The following is a 19799-nucleotide window of genomic DNA, read 5'->3' as shown; positions in this document are numbered from 1 at the left end:
CTGGGATTCGACGACCTGCGGAAACTGGCTACAAAACACAGCATAGAGGGCGTGAGTAAGCTGTCCCGTGCTGAGCTGGTGGAGAGCCTCCGGGCATTTGGTGTGGATGCACGAGCCGGAACGTATGTATCCAGGCTAGAGAATGCATTATTATCTTTGACGACCTGTATTGAAAACCTGAGCATTGAAATAGTGGCACTGAAGGTTGGCCAAAAAGCCGAAATTTCAGCCCTCCACGCCGAAATTGAAGTTCTGAAGAGAGAAATTGGCAGTTCGGAATTCAAAAAGGTTACACCCGCACCTGACGCACCCGTACTTAGCGTACCCGTAGCAGAAGTCTCTCCTGAGCTGGATGCAGCAGCACAGGCACGGAATACGCACTCTGCAGTCAACCCGTACTCGTACAGTGCAAAAGTAGTATCTGCACGTCCCAAAGCTCACTTCCCATCGCATTCTCCCATGACACAGTCAGCTACCTTCAATACGGGGACACATACTGATCAAGCCCTCCGGACAAACGTCATTTCATACTACCAGCGCCCACCCCGCAAACATGAGCAACTGCGCAGTGCCCATCGTACCAAATGCAAAGCTGTTCATGTTGGAAGAATTCACCCTGGTTGCTCTGCTTCCTCCATCGCAAAATGGTGCGAAAACAAGCAAGTGACTGTACTGAAATGCTCCGTCTCTGAGACAAAGTACTTTGGCCTAGCGTACGCGCACGTAGTCGTCACAGAAGATGACTGGGAAGCTGTGCAAAACACTGACTTTTGGCCTGACGGAGTGACAGCTCGAGAATGGCGATTCAAGGCTGACAGAATAAGTACAGCTGACAACACAACCGTCGATCAGTCTGCACAATAATGAACCTCAACCCCCCGATACTTCCTCACTGTTCCCCAAACATTACTACTAACAGCACACTTAATCCATTAGCTCAGCCTTTTTACCCGCTTTCACAGCCAACCGCAGGATCACAGCCTATAATGTGCATCAATGCCAGGTCCATTAAGAACAAGACTGCCGAGCTGGCTCACATTTGTTCCACAGTTAAACCCCTCATTGTTTGCATAACGGAAACATGGCTCTCTCCACAGTCGTCTTTCACGGTCCCTGGATATGACTGTTTTCGCCGAGATCGTCCGCCAGATGAAAACAGGTCAGCTACCGATGCCACCCATGCATATGGCGGCGTCTGTATCATGGTACGGTCTGGGATGTTTCCAAAGGTCACCCATCGATCTGACCTCAGTATCCCTCTCCTGGAAGCCACATGGGTGGAAATAGCCCTGTCATCTGCTAACATACATTTCCCAGAGGCGCCTCATGTGAAGAAGTTGGTTATTGGTGCAGTATATCGACCCCCAGCCCTTACTCCATCAAGTATCAACACCTTCTGCAATTCCCTCCAGCACTGTCTAAGTACTCTTAAGAACCGAACAACATCTATCATGTTGATGGGAGACTTTAATGCTAAGTCATGTCATTGGCATGGAACTACCACGGATGCCGCTGGTCGCCAGCTTCACAGTCTATTCGGCATGTTCTCTCTCACGCAGCTCGTAAATTTTCCAACACATGAGTCATTGTCTGGCATGGGGGCAGCTCTCGACCTAGTTGTCACTGATATACCGGACTCTATATCCTGCCTCCGTGCTACAGCACCACTTGGTCAATCCGATCATTCTATCGTGGTTGGCCACATCCGTACTGTACCCTGCCCAGAAATGCCCACATACCGTTCTCGTGATGCCCGCTCGACTCCCCTGGATGTCCCTGATTTTAGTGTATTTTCTTTGGATTCTCTAGACAGCAACACTGTCGCGAGTATGAATACTGCCATGTCCCACATACATTGGCCAGCAGCTTTGAGCCTGGAGAGGCGCGACCCTGACATATCTGTGGACAACTTTTACTCTATCTTCCATAACATCTGTGCAAGATTTCTGCCCAGGCAGAAGCCGCCGGCTGTCAAGCGTATCCATATGAACCCCCCCTGGCTGACCAGTACCCTCCGACATCAAATAAAGAAAAAACGAGATTCGTATAGTGTTTACCGAAAGTTTCCCTCGGCTGACAACTTCGCTATTTACAGACGAGAGCGAAACGTTACTCGCAATATGTCTCGAACTGCCCATCGACTGTACATCTCATCCCTAAGTGCATCCACGGCAAGACCCGCATCACCAAGTTTATTCCAGTTTGTCCGGAAGCTTCGATCTCCCCAAGGCAACAGCAGAACGACTGTAACTCAGCTCTCAGTCGCTGGTACTCTATATTCTGACCCTGTGGATGTGGCAGATGCTTTGAACGAACAGTTTATTGGTTTTGGAACACAAGATGATCCTTCATGGAATGTGCCAGACTTCAAGCCACCCGACGCCCCATCACGTGGAAGAACTACACCTACGTTGCAAGATGTCACCACCACGCCTTCTGCTGTGGCAAAGCAAATCCGCAACCTTAAGACCCGAAAGGCTGCGGGAGCGGACGGTATTTCTCATGAACTCCTGAAACTATTTTGTTCCAGTATTGCATACCCTCTCAGCCTCATCTTTAACCTCACTTTTGCAACTGGTGCTTTCCCTGCTATTTGGAAACACGCAATTGTAACTCCGGTCTTTAAGAACAAGGGAAGTAAGCTCGATGCATCGAATTACCGCCCGATTTCGTTATTGTCAACAATCTCCAAGCTGTGTGAACGTATTATGTACAACCACTTATACACTTACCTGTCTCCTGTTCTACATCCGTCCCAGTCTGGATTCCGAAAAGGCGACTCTACGTCCTGGCAGCTTCTCAGACTTGTTCAATCGATGTCTTCTGTTCGTGAGAACGGCCATTACAGCATGCTATGTTTCTTTGATCTAAGCAAGGCCTTCGACACCGTATGGACACGCGGGCTCCTATACAAGCTGTCGCGCCATGGAATCCATGGTACTTGCTTCACGTGGCTCAGTACTTACCTGACGGGCAGACAGCAAAGGGTGCGTGTCGGCTCTGCTCTGTCTGCCAAAGGGCATGTACGGTCTGGAGTTCCTCAGGGATCAATCCTGGGGCCTCTCCTCTTCCTTATGTATGTAAACGATCTGGCAGAAATGGATCACACATCACTATATGCTGATGATACAGCACTACTTGTGACAGCACCCACTCTCCCCGAGGCTAGTGCCAAGTTACAGTCTAACATAGATGGCGTTATTCATTGGATGGAAAAATGGAAATTGCAACCCAACTCTTCGAAAACTGCTGTAATGTGTATCCCCCCCAGTTGTTCCTGTGACCTATCTTCATTAGTAACCAGTCCCTTCACCTTTCCAGGCACCACAACCCCGCTCTGCATCGTTGAAAAACACAAGCATCTTGGCGTCATTATTGACCAACACTTAACCTGGAAATCCCAGATCGAAAATTTAGACAGCCGTGTTAGCTCAGTAATGGGATTTCTCTCATCACACATCACCCACCTGCACACCGACTGTCGCCATGTTATCTACACATCTTACATTCTGCCTATTTTTGATTACTGCTGCATAATTTGGGCTGGCATTTCTAAAACACTGATTGCTCGACTCGAAGTTATGCATAGGCGTCTTTTGAAAATATTATTTCGGCTTCCTCGCCTGACTCCAAGCGCAGACTTATACCGCCTTGCTTCTGCTGTGCCGCTCTCGGTCCGCGTGCGTTTTTTGGCATGCCAGACAATTCATAAAATTAAGCTGGGCATTGCTCCTCTTCATGCTCTCTCCTGCCTAAGCTGGTTTGCTCAATCTCAAGACATGCGCACCAGAAACTCTCTCCGCTTCCCTATTGCGCGGTCTGCCTCTATGCAAACATCTCCTCTCTTCCTTGCTTACCGCCATTGGTCTCTCCTCCCACAACATCTAAAATCCTGCCAATGTTACAATACATTCACACAGCTACTGCAGAATGCAACATACTAGTTGATATCCAGCCCTGCCCTAGCTTCTTTTGCTTTTCAGTTCCCCTTTCATTCTTTTTCTTTCCCCCCCCCCCTCTAGCTGTATTACCGCCATGGCTGGCTATCGCCCACATCACCATTTCATTGGCTAGTGCCACGTGATTGTGAATAAATAATAATAATAATAACGTGCCTGATACCATGGATACATGATGCAGAGTAGTGGACGGTGTTGCCGGTGCAACGGCAAATCCACCTGTGTCAGATAAGATGTGAATGCACCAAGGCTGGCCGCACAAACTGCTATCCCTCGGCGAAGGATCGTTGCCAAAATCGAGCACCAACACCCAGGCCCCTTCCTTCCTGCTCTCCTAGGTCGCCCCGTCAATACTGAGGAGCGCACCCTGATAGCGTTGCCATGTCGCTTTGGAGGCCTTGGCATACCTCATCCGTCGTCCCGGGCCGAACAACACCAGTCCTCCCTTGACATCACTGCTTCCCTCAACTGCCGTGTTCTGGCCCAAGATCCAGTTCTTGGCACGGCCATCCATGATGTTCGCGCTGCCAAGAAGCGCGTGATGGCGACAGCCGGAGAGTCAATTCGCGCGGCAGCCCAGGCCTTCTCTTCCTCCGCCAGTTCAGAGCTACAGCGAGTGATCGCTCTGGCTTCGGAACCGGGTGCCTCAAGTTGGCTCACGTGCCGACCCCTTCAACGCCATGGCTTCACCCTGACGAAGTCGGAGTTTCGGGATGCTGTTTGCCTTCGCTTCAACTGGCTGCCGGTCCGTCTACCATCACTGTGCGCGTGTGGGCAGCAGTTCACTGTTTCTCACTCCCTCTCGTGTCCGACGGGTGGATTTCCGTCCATTCGTCACAACGAGGTGAGGGACCTCACTGCTCGTCTGCTCAGGCGGGTGGCCCACCGGGTGGCCGTTGAGCCACACCTCCAGCCACTCTCCGGAGAGCAACTCCGTTATCGCACCGCTATTGCTGATGACCAGGCACGCCTAGACGTCGTGGCTAGTGGCATTTGGGGGGGGGGGGGGGGGGGACGGTTCGAACGCACCTACATTGATGTACGGGTACTCAACCCCCATGCGTCTTCGAACCGTTTTTTTTTAAATTTCGGCCAGTCGGCTACTATCATTTCGTCTTGGGGGTTAGACAAGGGGAAGTAGCCATGTAGGGGCGTTAGCCCGCCTTTCTGCACCGGGAGTTGCAGCTCGCGAACCGTTCCAACTCACTCGCTGCTACCTATGTCCGTCATGAAAAGGCTAAGCGTCGTGCGTATGAGCAGCGCCTGAGGGAGGTGGAGCATTCCAGCTTTGTCCCCGCCATCTTCTCTACCACCGGAGGCATGGGAAAGCATGGCGCTTCGCTCTACAAGCGTATCGCCTCTCTCCTCACTGCCAAGACTGGGGAGCCATACAGCATCACCCTAGCTTCCATCCGCTGCCAGATTGGCTTTGCACTGGTCCGTTCAGCGCTGATGTGCCTGCGTGGTGCACGCAAGGCTTCTTACCAGCAATGGCTTCAGACTCGGCAGCGCTTGTTGTTGCTGAAGCAAGAATCTCAGCTTGAGGCTTACATTATTATATCTGGCAAGTGTCATTAATGACATTGTACATGATCATCACCGCGTGCGCTCGATCTAATCATTGATTGTTTTTATTTCTGTTTTGCCCGCACATAACCCCCCCGGGGGGGGGGGGTTGTGTACATGTAGCAAGAGTATTTATAAAATTAATATACTCTTGGTTGATAAATATGGTGGTAAAGACACACCTGGCAATATGGCGGTAAACACACGCCTGCCCACACACGCTCTCTAGGCTGCAAAGTTCTGGCACAGAGCTCTCCTTCTCACCACCACCACCATCAGTTCGCGCCTGGCGCCTGGTCGATGCATGGTTGGCGGTATCCGGCATAGCAGGCTGGTACATCAAGTAGTGCATGGCACATAGCAGATGACACAGCAACGACATAGCTCGATTGCGACGTACGTTTCGTCCCCGCTGGACTCATCAGGCAATCTTCTTCTTGGATGTCTTCACACGGAGCTTGACTCGGGAGAATGAAGTTGAAGACACCACTGCAGCTGTACTTATGGTTGATAAATATGGTGGTAAAGACACCCCTGGCAATATGGCGGTAAACACACGCCTGCCCACACACGCTCTCTAGGCTGCAAAATATACTCTTGCTACTACCAAGAGTACATAACCCCCCGGGGGTTATGTACTCTTGCTACTACTGGTACTACGGATTGTAGGACAGCCGGGTACGAGGTGATTTGGCTTTTTTAACATTTGGCATTTTTTAACAAAATAATGTGTAAAATTTGCTTTTCTTCTGGCTGTTTCTCTGCTCCGGATGGCTGTATCGAAACATGGGTGGTGGCAAATGAGAGCCAATTTATCGTAGATCCACATTGACCAGAAAATTTGGTGCATATAATTTAAGGTGGCAGACTACCCAAAATTCGCTGAAAAATCGAATTTGTAAATTCACATTGAGTGCTACTTCAACGTCATTTTACATGCCATATGAAATTTATGGGTAGGCTGCCCCCTTAATTCTCCCTGCCACGTTGGTATAACTAGTGGTGGGTGCTTTGCCATTTTGTGTAAAATGTGTAAAAAATGAGCCCCTGGATGGACGAAGAGGGCAGTGAATTGCTTCCGCAGGGCCTTTGGACGACGTCAGGCCGTCTTGCCATCACTAGAGACAGTAATGAAGAACAGCCGTCTTGCCATCACTAGAGACAGTAATGAAGAACAGTAGGTCACTGAATACACTCTGTGAGAACGAAAACATCGCTGCGATGCTGTGCTATCTATCCAATTCCACCGTATAACACAGCCACTAGTTACAAATACAAAAACACGGCTTTCGCAGCATACAATGCAGTTCACTCCTCTGTTGACAGATTAATTTTCATCCACTAGCAATCCTTGAAGTGATATCTATCAACTTCAGAACATTGATGACCGAATATCCCAGTTTGTGATGCCATTTTACAAATTTGTTAAAAAATGACTCACCAATTATTTGAATCCTGAGAATACTATGAAAGTAGGACATGATTCAAGACACTTTCCAAAGTGGGATCATTCCCTGTTTTGGACACAACGGGCATGAAGGATAGCACTTCCACTTGCAACAATTCATTTGGACGTAGCTTGTCTAGAAGTGACTGAAAAAACGTCATTTTACAACCATGTTAACCTTTTGAGCACGACGCTACCTGAATGCCGCCCCACGTCAACACCTGCAAAAATCGCGTTTTTCCTATGAAAGTAGTAGCTGTTCAAGGATCGATAACTTTACCTTCCTTTGGACGAATTCCACGATCTTGAGCTTCCTGCAAAGGTCTTGAGGCGAGGAACAAAATAGTTCCAAGCTCAGCTCGGAGCGACACCAAAGGCCCATGCTACAGTCTGGCAAACTTCACGCACGCGCTCGACAGACTTGAGCACGGCCAGGAGATCAAATCCTCAGCTGCCATTTCACTCTTCTTGCTCGTATCGAGCTCAAATTTTTTTTGAGGACCCCAGATCCTCTGCCATCATTTGAATCTAGTTTCCATGGCAGCAGATAGCGCGAAAATGATCGAAAATGGAGAATATGTTGATGCGGGGAGGTAGGTTTGAAGTTTTAGCGCTCTCCTGCTGTCAACCGGTGTGAGATGTTTTCGATGCAGTAGCTCGTCCGTGAAGTTACGATGCCCCCTCCGGGAGGCTCCGTGCCAGGCGAGAGCCGTTGTTGCCAGTGCAGTGGCAACTCCAAGTGCGGATCCAGCTGTAGCTGCCGAGAATCGAATATATCCTGCCGAAATTGCACACCAGGAAGGAAAGCAAAATGCCGTAACTCTCCTCCCGCCACCCAGTCAACGAATCCCGTAGGTGTTCAAACGGTGCGCCACGTGCCGGCACAATCACCCACATGCTCCCACGGAGGGGTCGGAAGTGCTAGTGGGCGACAGGCTAATGCATGTAGTACTGATCAACATCAGACGACCACCAACCACTTGTCTACCGAGCTTAGCCCTCAGAGTCAAACTGCGCGACACACCTCAACAGTTCATACTGCCCATAGTCTTAGTGCGACCGCCTCCGATATGCCTGTCTCTTGTTCTCAACAGCTGGCTTGGGACGAACTTGAAAATGAGCAGAACCGTGCACTCCTCCAGCCCGTGACTGTACGTGACACTACCCTATTGGCGAACTTGGACTCGTCACAATCATCTGAGCTGGACCTCCACATGGCCCACCCTGTGCCCGAACCCCTCAATGCACCTGCCCCACCACCTGGTCCAGGGGTCAATGATCTCTCCAATCTCCCTGACTACCCGCGTACCCTTGGAGATAGATTCTCACTAGGGGATTTGGGCACACAGGAGACTGCTCGCTGTATCAATACTGCCTATGATACACTAGTCCACTACCGTCCAAATGCAATGCAGGTCCCACGGGGTAACACCGGCAAGGACTTTGTGTCTCAACTCGCACAGTACATTCAGTGCTTTGGTGTGAGAGGACAGTATGAGGGCCAAGCTTTCAAAGTTGCGATGGTGTTTCAAATGCTGCTGCTACAGAAACCACTTGGCCCATCAGAGAAACCAGCCAGTACACTCGAACGGCGGTTAACAGAGTGGAAGAAGGGGAACCTGCAGACCCTCATCCACGAATGTGACACTATTCACAAGGAGCTCAAGAAGCGTCAACAGAGAAGCAGAACCAGCAATGATGATGCACGTCACTTTGCATCCAAGGTGACCAGCGGCCGGCTGGCATCTGCCTTGAGATCACTTTCCGCTGGGGAGTCTCCTGGTGTGCTGGGACTGGATGACATTTCAGGTGACTACACTGTCCGGGAGATACTGGAAGCGAAGCATCCCCCACCTGCACCCGCGTCCATGGAGGCGTTGCTAGATGGTGACGCTCCACCTACACCGCATCCAACAAGATTCTCTGGGTTAGACCGAGAAACGGTTCGGAGAGCTGCCCTTAACACTCATGGAGCAGCAGGTCCATCTGGCATTGATGCAGACGCGTGGAGATGGATGTGTACGGCATTCTCGGAAGCATCAGACTTGCTATGTGATGCACTGGCTGCCTCTGCTCGACGGCTTGCAACAGAGCATGTTGACCCAGTCACCTTGGAGGCGTACGTAGCATCCAAGCTTATCCCGCTTGACAAGGACCCAGGAGTTCGCCCAATCGGCATAGGCGAAGTGGTGAGACGAATCATTGGCAAAGCCATCCTTGCCCTCATCAGAAGCGACATCCAGGAAGCGGCAGGAAGTCTCCAACTGTGTGCTGGACAGGAATGCGGCATTGAGGCCGCAATCCATGCAATGCAGCAGATGTTTGACCAAGACGACACCGAAGCAGTGTTGATGGCGGATGCCACAAACGCTTTCAATCAGCTTAACCGGGAAGTCTGTCTACACAACCTGCGCCACCTCTGCCCATCCCTAGCCACAGTAGTTATCAACACGTATCGCTGCTCAGCCAAGCTGTTTGTTGGAGGTAGTTTTATCATGTCGGCTGAAGGAACAACCCAGGGTGATCCTTTAGCCATGCCCATGTACGCCGTTGCCATTCTTCCACTGATCCGTTCCCTGTCAGCAGCGAAGGCCACTCAGCTCTGGTATGCGGACGACTCGTCAGCTGCGGGGAGGATCATCCGCCTGCGAGCATGGTGGGACCTTCTCTGCCAGCGGGGTCCGTTGTACGGATACAAGCCGAATCCATCAAAGTCTGTGCTGGTCGTCAAGCCACCGCACCTCGAAGAAGCCAGCAGAATCTTCGAGAGTACTGGTGTCACCATCACCGACGACGGTCACCGCTTTCTTGGAGCAGCTATTGGCACCTCTGGCTTTGTGGATGGCTACCTCAGCCAAAAAGCAGAGTCCTGGAGGAAGGAGGTCCTAACCCTCGCTGAGATCGCCGACTCCCAGCCGCAAGCTGCCTTCTCTGCCTTTACGCATGGCCTGAAGCACCGTTGGTCGTTTCTGTGCCGTGTGATGGAGAGGGCCGCTTCAGCTTTAGGCACGCTGGAGGAAGCAATTGCCTCCCGCCTCATCCCCTCGCTTTGTGGTCGCTCGGTGGGCACCGTTGAACGGAAGTTGCTAAGCTTCCCTTGCAGAGATGGTGGCCTTGGACTCCTCGATCCCACTGCACTCTCTGGTCAGTACAAGGCGTCATGCACCATCACCGCTGCGCTGGTGTCAAAGATCAGCTGCCAGGACCCAGCCCTAGGTGACACCCTCGACACTGTCCGCCAGACCAAGCGGAAACTGGCTAGTGACACTAGACTGGCCACAGGAAGAGCTGCCACTGAATTTCTGCTGTCACTCCCGTCGGGTCTTCAGCATTGCATGAGGCTAGCCAGCGAGAAAGGTGCCTCCTCCTGGCTCACATGTCGCCCCCTGAAGGCGCACGCATTCGCTCTGTCGAAGGGCGAATTTCGGGACGGCCTGGCACTTCGGTATGGTTGGACTCCATCTCATCTTCCAACACATTGTGCCTGTGGTGAATCCTTCACCATTTGCCATGCTCTGTCGTGCTCTCGAGGAGGATTTCCCTCGCTCCGGCATAATGAGGTTCGTGATGTGACGGCGTCTCTCCTCAAGCGTGTTGCCCACAGTGTCGTGCTCGAGCCACACCTGCAACCTATCACTGGCGAATCCTTCAGGCATCGTTCTGCCATCACCAACCCTCAAGCGCGGCTGGATATAGCTGCGAGTGGTGTCTGGGGTGGACGGTTTGATCGCACCTTTTTTGATGTAAGGGTTTTTAACCCGTTTGCGAGCTCAAACCGTACCACTTCAGTCCCCTCCAGCTACCAGCGTCACGAGCGAGAGAAACGGCGTTGCTATGAGGAGCGAGTCTGTGAAGTCGAGCATGGCTCCTTCTGCCCCGTCGTTCTCTCCACATCTGGAGGCATGGGGAAGTCAGCGACATCGCTATACAAGCGCATTGCTGACATGCTATCGGAAAAGTGCCAGGACCCCTACTCCAGGGTAATGGCATGGATCCGCTGCCGGGTAAGCTTTGCGCTTCTTCGTGCCTGCATTGCCTGCCTACGTGGAGCTCGTCGTCCGATCTTCACTCCCTCCGTCACAGCTGCTTCGGTAGATCTCGTGGTTGCCGAGGCTAGGCTCCGATAACTGAATGATCCTCCTTGAACAGACTCCTGCAATCGATGTTATGAGAGTTCTCCCATTAGTATTATTACTCTTTTTTCGTATTATTAGTTTGTTTCTTTTGTTATGATTTCTTGTGTTTTTCACTCGGCTTTATTATCATTTAACTTATTATTTGGTGCACATTAGCGCTACATGGTTTATAATTTCCCTTTTTCTTGATTTTGTATTTAGCGCTTTCGGGTGTTATTATTTATTTTTCTTATTTTCGCACTAAATTATTATTTTTGGCTACCGTTCTGCTTTCGTTTTGCGTGGATATTTGTAAAATTGTTTTATACACTGGAAAAAAAATGGAGAATACGCGTTCTGCAGAGTTCGCAAAAAAATCGATTTGAATTTGCCGTGTCGAGTCGCATATCTCAACAACCCGGGGTCGTATCGCTTCGGCGATTGTTTCTATCGCAAGCTGAGAGTTTTCTCTTGCAGATACATATTTCGATCGTGAGAATCGGCCAAGAATTGACCGAGTTACGATAGTTTGAACTCACGCGGTTCATGCAAATCGCGTTTGTACGCTATGTACACTCACGACGTAATAATACGTCATGCGTGGGTGCAGTGACACTGTACGTGACGTATTAATACGTCATGCGTGCTCAAAGGGTTAAAAGCCAAACCACCTCGTACTGTACACGTGTACCTGGCGCAACCATTTCAACCGGATCGGAGCCGAGTACATAATATTATGTACCTAGTACCAAGAGTACATAACCCCCGGGGGTTATGTACTCTTGCTAGTACCTAGCGCTGTCTCACCAGCCGAGTCACATGCTTTAAAGGTTGGTTGGTTTATTTTAATTCGGACAGTAAACGGGAACTAGGCCCAATGATATAAAGGCGAATGGATAAGCCGCATTTAGAAAAGAGAGGACAGGAATTAGAAAATTACGAAAGAAGAAGAAGTATCTGACACATACGAGCCATGTAGTCAGTCCTTTCAAAGTTCGAAAGTGTAAAGTACCAACCGGGTCACAGGTGACCCGGTACTACATGTATATTTTCAACCTGGTCCAAGCGCCGCCCAACCGGGTGGATTACCCGGCTCACCCGGCGCTGGAGCAGACACTGGACCCAAAGGCAGTCGCACACAGTCTAGCTTGGCATTGTCGCAGTTCGTGAAAACGTCCGAAGAACCTTATGACTTGGGACAATATTTACATGTACATGAGATCAGCCGCAAGGCCAAGGCGCAGAAATAGAAGGTGTGGAACGAGGAGTCGTTAGAGTTGTTGCCACTGCCTAGAATGGCTAAGTAGTGCGTATTTCGAGTTTCTGGATCATTGTTTGCCTGGCTGGAAGTATAATACTCTGTGTGAGTGTCGAAAGAGTCCACACTTGGGCACACCGGTACATGCACATGTACATGACTTTTTTTTAATACCGCCTCCAGTCCTCCATACTAGTCACTAGTCATGCATGATGAAGCATTGCAGAATATAAGGATGGAGTCAACGAGACAGTGATATCTTGCTGTTACAGGCGACCTACCCTCATAACGATATTTGTGTCAGACCAAGAAAAAATTCATTTCCAAAAGCAAATCGTGGCGGTGGGAGTGACCTGCATAGCTGAACTGAAGGAAGTCCGGGACCGCGCGCAACAGAAGAGGCACTCGTAGGTACAAGCCATTCATGGTGGCAAACTATTCCTTGTTGTTGTGTGGCGCGGTTTCCTGTAAAACCATCATTATACTTTATAGCGGCATTATGGGGCCAAGATGATCTGTATTCGCGCTCTACTCTACTGTCTCTAGTCTACCCTACAGTAGTCGACCTAGGGAAGGAGCTGCATTGTACATGTACATGTATCATAGGTCCACTAAGCTACGCTTCCGAATAAATCGCCATGATCACGACGGGAAGTGATGGTGGGGCCCTGCTTAGCCCTTTCCCAAAGATGCCAAAAAAATTCGCAACTTATGCGTTTCGCAACTGTGCCAAAACAAGTTAAAGTTGCTGAAATCGCATCCATATTTTCAGAAAAAGCTCAAAAGTTGCTGATATCGCAACTCAAAATGAGCGAGTTCTTTGTGCATTATGATTCCAAAATTAACCAAAAAAGGAGTGGAAATAGACAACACATTGCAAGTATTATGAACCGGCATATGTTCACAGAGTAAAACATATTAGCTATAGGAAAATGAAAAGATTGGGACTGAGTCATTGTCCTTTTTGTTGTACCTTCGCACAGCATTCAGGACATAGCGGCATGCTCAGTGCTGCCACATACATGTACATGTACATGTACATACTTCGAGAAGTACACTTGCCATGATGATTTGATGCAATGTTTCAGCGCTTCTTGTTGAAGCGGAGCATCACGGACACTTCAATGGTCTCCTCCAGGGCGCTTCTTTGCACACAGTTGCGGAAATGTTGCGAAGTAGTTTATAAAAATGAAGAAAGTTGCAAAAGTTGCGATTTCTTCCAAGACAACAAAAAGTTGAGAAAAAAAGTGGCGAGCATCTTTGGGAAAGGGCTAGCCCTGCTGCTTAGCCGACCTTGGTGGTCTCGGCGTCTGCCAGCACATACAAAGCGTGCCAAAAAAGTAGGGGGAAAGTGAACAAAAAGAAAAAATAAGACAGGAACTGCCTCAATTATTTACAAGAAGGAAATGAAGTTAGTTGCTCCTATTGTACGTGGAACACACGCTTCCTGACGAACTTGACATTTCACTGACTCAAGCCATCCAGACCACACCAGTGCACCAGGAGGGGCACGTCACACCTTCCACTGGGCAAACCTGCAAGTGCAAGAAAGCACCACCCCCTGCTCAATACACAGACTCTGTGTTTTTTGGGCTGGAGTCTTCATCAGTGGGGCTTGAGTAGGCTAATAAAATTAATGAAGTTTGTGCTCGCATAATGAGATATCTGAGTGGTGTTGGCATGGGACTCGTGTGTGTGTGTGTGTGTGTGTGTGTGTGTGTGTGTGTGTGTGTGTGTGTGTGTGTGTGTGTGTGTCTCGACTGAGCGCTGCTGCGATCATCACTGCAGTGCCTGTGGCCGCTGCTGCAAATTGGCTTCAGGCTTCAGCCGCCACAACTGTCGGAGAGGCGGGTGCAGGCCTGTTGATCGTGGCCACTTTTAACATGAGTGCGAGTCAGTTAGTGTGGGAGACGTTTCCATTTGCTTCGTGACATCCGGCGACATGTTTGCAGGGCGTCATGACTGCACGCTCTCCTCTCCTCCCCCGCCGCATCGGGGCGGCATAGCCAATTACTGGCAGCTGTCCACAAAGTCAAGGTCAAGGTGTGTGTGTGTGTGTGTGTGTGTGTGTGTGTGTGTGTGTGTTTTGATGAAAGTACAAGGCAGACCGTGTAATCTTGAGTCCAATCAGTCTACATCACGGTATACGACGGGCATGGGATTCCTCCCCGGATGCGTGCGCTGAGTACTAGTAACAGTATTTCATTACTTCATCACATGGACAGGCGTCACCCCAAACGAGTGGCCCGTAAATTGGGCCGTAATGTCTCATTACTCCTTGTCAGTCTGGTGCTAAATAATAGTTATGCACGTCTGACTGTTCAAACTCTGGTTTAGTTGGTGGACTCTAAACGCATAACGTGTGCCACATTGTTTTCCCTGTTTTCATTTAGAATACATGTACCGTATTTCCTTGGCTCACCACATTTGTACATGGACCGGCATGACTGTACAGTGTACACGACTACACGCTAGTTTCTTTTCATCCGTGATCACGTGATTACTACAACTACTGTACTAGTAGTACTACTGTAGTCTGTAGTTGATAAAATATGGTGGTAAAGAGTCTAAAGACACACCTGGCAATATGGCGGTAAACACACGCCTGCCCACACACACACTCTAAGCTGCAAAGTAACATTAGTTCTGGCACAGAGTTCTCCTTCTCACCACCACCATCATCACTGACATCAGTTCGCGCCTGGCGTCTCGTCGATGCATGGTTGGCGGTATCCGACATAGCAGGCTGGTACATCATGTCATCAAGTACGTACTACGCATGGCACATAGAAGATGACACAGCAACGACATAGCTGCGACGTACATGTACAAGTCATGTAGATCTACGTTTCGTTCCCGCTGTAACGACTCATCAGGCAACTGGCAAGGCTTCTTCTTTGAATGCGTTGGATGTCTTCATACGGAGCTTCATTCTACATGTACTTGGACTAGAGTCTAGAATGGACTGTGACTGTACACTGCTAACCTTTCCAGGGATTTCCCCCACAGTGACCGCCACGCGCCAGTGCTAATGCAAGCCAGTGACTTCCACTTCCAGTCCCAGTTCCAGTTGGGGTCATTATCATGATTATGGTCACAGACTCACACAGACTCACAGTTGAACCGGAAGACCAGCCCAAGTACATGACATAGTACAATTATAGTCATTGTATATACTGAGTATGTGTTTTGACTTTTATTAATTTTACATGACACTTGACAGTGCAGTCATGACTCATGTACGACATGTAGACTTACAATTTAAAAATCTAAGCCGACCTACATGTACATAGTCAAGGCTACATACATGTAGATCTACATGTCATGTACATTTACATGCATACACACGGCTGCATGCAAGCGAAATGTCATGACGTATCATCCCTGGACTTTATAAAATTGTTTTATTTCGAATGATTATTATTAATTTTCGGTGTAGGGTTTTTCATCGACTAACCGCTGTAGCCCTGCTTTATTGCCATCTTTATTACATGTATGTTTCCTCGCGGTTTATTGCTACAGTACTACCACTGTTCATGATAATTATGTGCATGTACCACTACCAGATGTACTACTCAGTATGTGCTACAGACTATCCACGAAAGACTACTTTCTCTCGTCCTCGATGCGTTTTCGTAACGTAATCTGGTAAAGAATCCATGGTGTAGTGATCCCACCACGACGCTCGTATCCATAACCAAAAACTATTTTTCTATTCCGACAACTGTGAGGTTTTATAGCCAGAGCATGTTCCAGCAGTGGCATCAGGGTGATATTCAGAAGCCAGCCAATCAATGAAAAGTAACCATACTGCTAAGCTGGTGTGGCTGTGAATTGTCGCGCTGTGAGTTGGTGAGGCTGTGTCGCGCTGTGAGTTGGTGTGGCTGTGAGTTGTCTTGGCTGTGACTTGTCTCGCTGTGAGTTGACGACACTGTGAGTTGACGAGGCTGTGAGTTGACCATGGTTGACGACACTGTGAGCTGTCGGCTGTGCGTTGTCGCGCTGTGAGCTGTCTCGCGGTGACCTGTCGTGTTCCCCATAATAACACGACACGTAGCTAGCTGGGCGCTCGACGCTCGTCGCGATGTAGCAAGCACCAGCTCCGCTCTGGCTCTACTCTGGGCCGTCTGGCCATGGCCCAGTCTATCTGGGGCTCTCAGCTCAGTACAGTAATAGTATGGTCCACTATGGAGTCTACTACTAGTACTAGTACTATGGACACCTGGTCCTGGACACGTGTCTACACTGACACTGTAGCTGTGTGTGCATGTAGTGCACGTACTGCAGTAATCATGGTAATCTATGATGTATTTTTGTTGCACAACGTCTTTCGAAATAAAGAATGCTCAACGCCTGTCCGAATCTCGAATCGGGACTGGAGTTGGAACGACCAATGTGCAATACAGTCTGTATCGGCTATAGCGTACCCTTTTGATTTCCGTGATTTTATCACTATAACCGATGCATCACTATATGCGATATGATCGATTTTTTTCGAGCGACACATGAAAGGCAAGGGAATACTTCCAGCATGGCGTTTTGACAAATGAGCATGCTGCATAGTTGACAGTGCCCGCATTTCCATAAAAAATTCTGTTATGTACATGTACATGTGTCACTATCAAAATAAGCAACGTGAAGAAAGTAAAAAAAATAGGGCCTTTGATATTATTGCAACATGTATTTTAAAGTTATCACTATAGCCGATTATAATGTAGTGTGTTATGCATGTTTTGATTCTATGTTGCCATCATAATATCCGATATATCATTACATCCGATAATATTGGTTATAGTGATATTTGTACTGGATAAAATACGTTTTGCTTTTGATATTTCGTACCAATATCACTGTAGCCGATATATTCTTATATCCGGTCACTCTATAGCCGATACAGACTGTACTCGCAATAGATCTTTCCACTTGTAGATCTACGCTCAAGGGAAATAGTTGGCCTTGTGTTGCTCTTCGCAATACGTGACTGAGTCATAGCCGGAAGGACATAGGTGACCAACGCTCAGGCTCCACGCTAGTGACTAGTGTTGCGACCTCGATGCTGCTGCGTCAGCCTCGGGGAAACACCATCAAACTCAGCTGGCCGATTGGAGGTATAAAATCCAGGGTAGATCATCGTCACGGTACAAACAGAAGTTCTTTGACTTAGTTCACGTCCGCAGAGGGGAGTACCACTACCAGTGATAGGTAAAGTTGGCGCGGGCTATCAATTGGCGTCGAAATAATTTCTTTCGGAAATGGCAGATATATTCTCAGTTGAGATCGAGCCCAAGGTGGGGAAGGCAGATCTGTTGATGGGCGCAGAGTCCTGCTATGAAGATGATCGCCCGGATGGTTTAATTGACCCGATCGAAAAATGGATCCACGAGCAGCGACTGAAGTTCGGTGAGGTGTTTAAGAACGCGAAGGCTGTTGTTGCCACTGCTGTCTTGGAACTGTTTGAGCAATATCACGGGCAAGAAGGCGCCAACGCCAGCAAGGATCTCCTACTGGCGGGCGGGCCAAAGTCCAAGTTTTCGCGGATTGCCATCATTGGAGGGGGTCCCGCCGGCGTACATATGGCCTACACCCTGTCGCAGGCCGGCTTCAAGAATCTGACAATATTCGAGAAGACGGATCGTGTGGGCGGCAAGAGTTGCTCATTCACACAGGAGGACGGCATGGTGCAGGAGATGGGCACATGCTATTTAAGTCCGGACTATGCCGAGATCAAGCAGCTCTTAGCCAAGTATGAGTGTGACGATCAGGCGAGAGTGATTGGGCGCACGGTCTGGGATGCGGACAAGCCTGCGCCGCAGGGTGTCGATTTCCAGCAGTGGCTCAATGCGGAGATCGCCAAGGCCTGCAAAAGCAATCACTTAGTGGCGCTCCGGCTGCTCCAGGAGTGCGTTCATTACATTCGCAACCACCATCGCCTGTTCGGACGCTATGAAGGGTTTCTGATGGCCGAGCCATCGGCAGAGACACTCAAGGAGCTGAACTGTTCCATAGACGACTACCTAACCGAGATCGACTGCAACTCTCTGAAGCCAATCTTCAAGCTGGCGTACACCATGCAAGGTTACGGCTATATTGAGCACACGCCGGCGCTGTACGGCCTGCTCTGGGTCACTCCCAAGCTGCTTGTTGGCCTTGTTGAGCAGCTCAAGGTGCGCTCACAGCTGCCAGATAAGCACTGCGAGGCGGGTACGCACGAGCGCAGCATCACCATCCTCAAGGCAGGCTGGGGCAAGCTATGGGAAAGCATTGTCAGGGACGAGTCGCTTGGCATCGAGTGTCGCATGAACGTCGACATTGCCAAACCCATTGTCCGAGATGAGAACGGTGTCTCCATTACGTATCACACTCGCCGACGAGTCCAGGATGGAACGACAATGACGGCCCTGGCTACGGAGGAGAAGTTTGACTTCTTGGTGGTGGCGGCGCCAATGCAGAACATACTGCCGCTATTGGATGACAAGGAGGATGAGCAGCGATTGTTCAGCGGCCTTCGAGCCGCTACCTTTGTCACTACTCTATGCAACTATTTACCACCGAAGAAAAATACGGAGAAAGCCGTGGACAGCTGGCTGGGCAACGTGTCCATTGAAAGACCCCCCTTCTCGGTGTGGACCTCGAGGGACTCGCACCACGTGCGTCACAAGGACGGCCAGCTGGAGCCGATCAAGCGTCCCGAGCTGCACGCCAGCATGGTGGTGTACCAGTACGCCGACCTGGACAGTGCGGTGGTGGACGCCGAGGCCGAGGCATCCAGGGCGTTCAAGCAGCACTACGCCCAGCACATACCCGGCGGCTCGCCGCTGGAGATTGTACGTATCGAGAAGCGCACCGTCTGGCCATACTTCCCGCGCCACAGCCAGAGCGCGCTCTGCGACGGCATACTGTGGCGACTGCTGAAACGACAGGGCGAGTACAGCACATGGTACACGGGTGCGGCGACGTGTTTCGAGAGTGTCAACGCCATCACCAACTACAATCAGATGCTCGTCAACGCCTGGGCAGAACAGCTTGAAGCAAGCAAAGCAGCAGCAGCAGTACCGTCCGGTCCACTGCCAGCGCGTGTATCCAGTGTATAGTGCAGTACCGTGACAGGAACTGTTAGAATTATTGGTTAGTACTACTAGCAGTGATGGAGAGGCTGAGGCTGTGATGATGAATTGGCGACCGCAGCTTGTTTGCATGTTGCCGACTCCAGCCTACTGGGGGCCTTTTCTAATACATCCTCCAACTGTTTCCAACTCTAAGTCTTGGATATCACGCATGGCAACGCTACTTGAGCGGCCAGTTTGCCGACTGATGTTCCTGTTGTGCTGTAGCTATGCTGGCGCGTGGTACATGCGACTTTCCTCCTTTACCCCTGCTAGCACATGAATGTACTTCGAAGTACATGTACTTATCTCTGAGATGCTATTATTGTGAAAAATCTTCTTACACAGATG

General features: G+C 49.7%; 1 protein-coding gene across 1 annotated transcript; it reads left to right on the top strand.

Moving 5' to 3' along the window:
- The first annotated feature begins 17597 nt into the window (after window positions 1-17597).
- Window positions 17598-19436, top strand: LOC135813565 (uncharacterized). The gene has a single exon (XM_065326656.1). The coding sequence runs from the start codon at window positions 17598-17600 to the stop codon at window positions 19434-19436; it is 1839 nt and encodes a 612-aa protein (XP_065182728.1).
- The last annotated feature ends 363 nt before the right edge of the window (window positions 19437-19799 follow it).

Source organism: Sycon ciliatum, chromosome 4 (assembly GCF_964019385.1).
Source record: "Sycon ciliatum chromosome 4, ocSycCili1.1, whole genome shotgun sequence".
NCBI lineage: Eukaryota > Metazoa > Porifera > Calcarea > Leucosolenida > Sycettidae > Sycon > Sycon ciliatum.
This window is presented reverse-complemented; position numbering and strand designations above follow the sequence as displayed.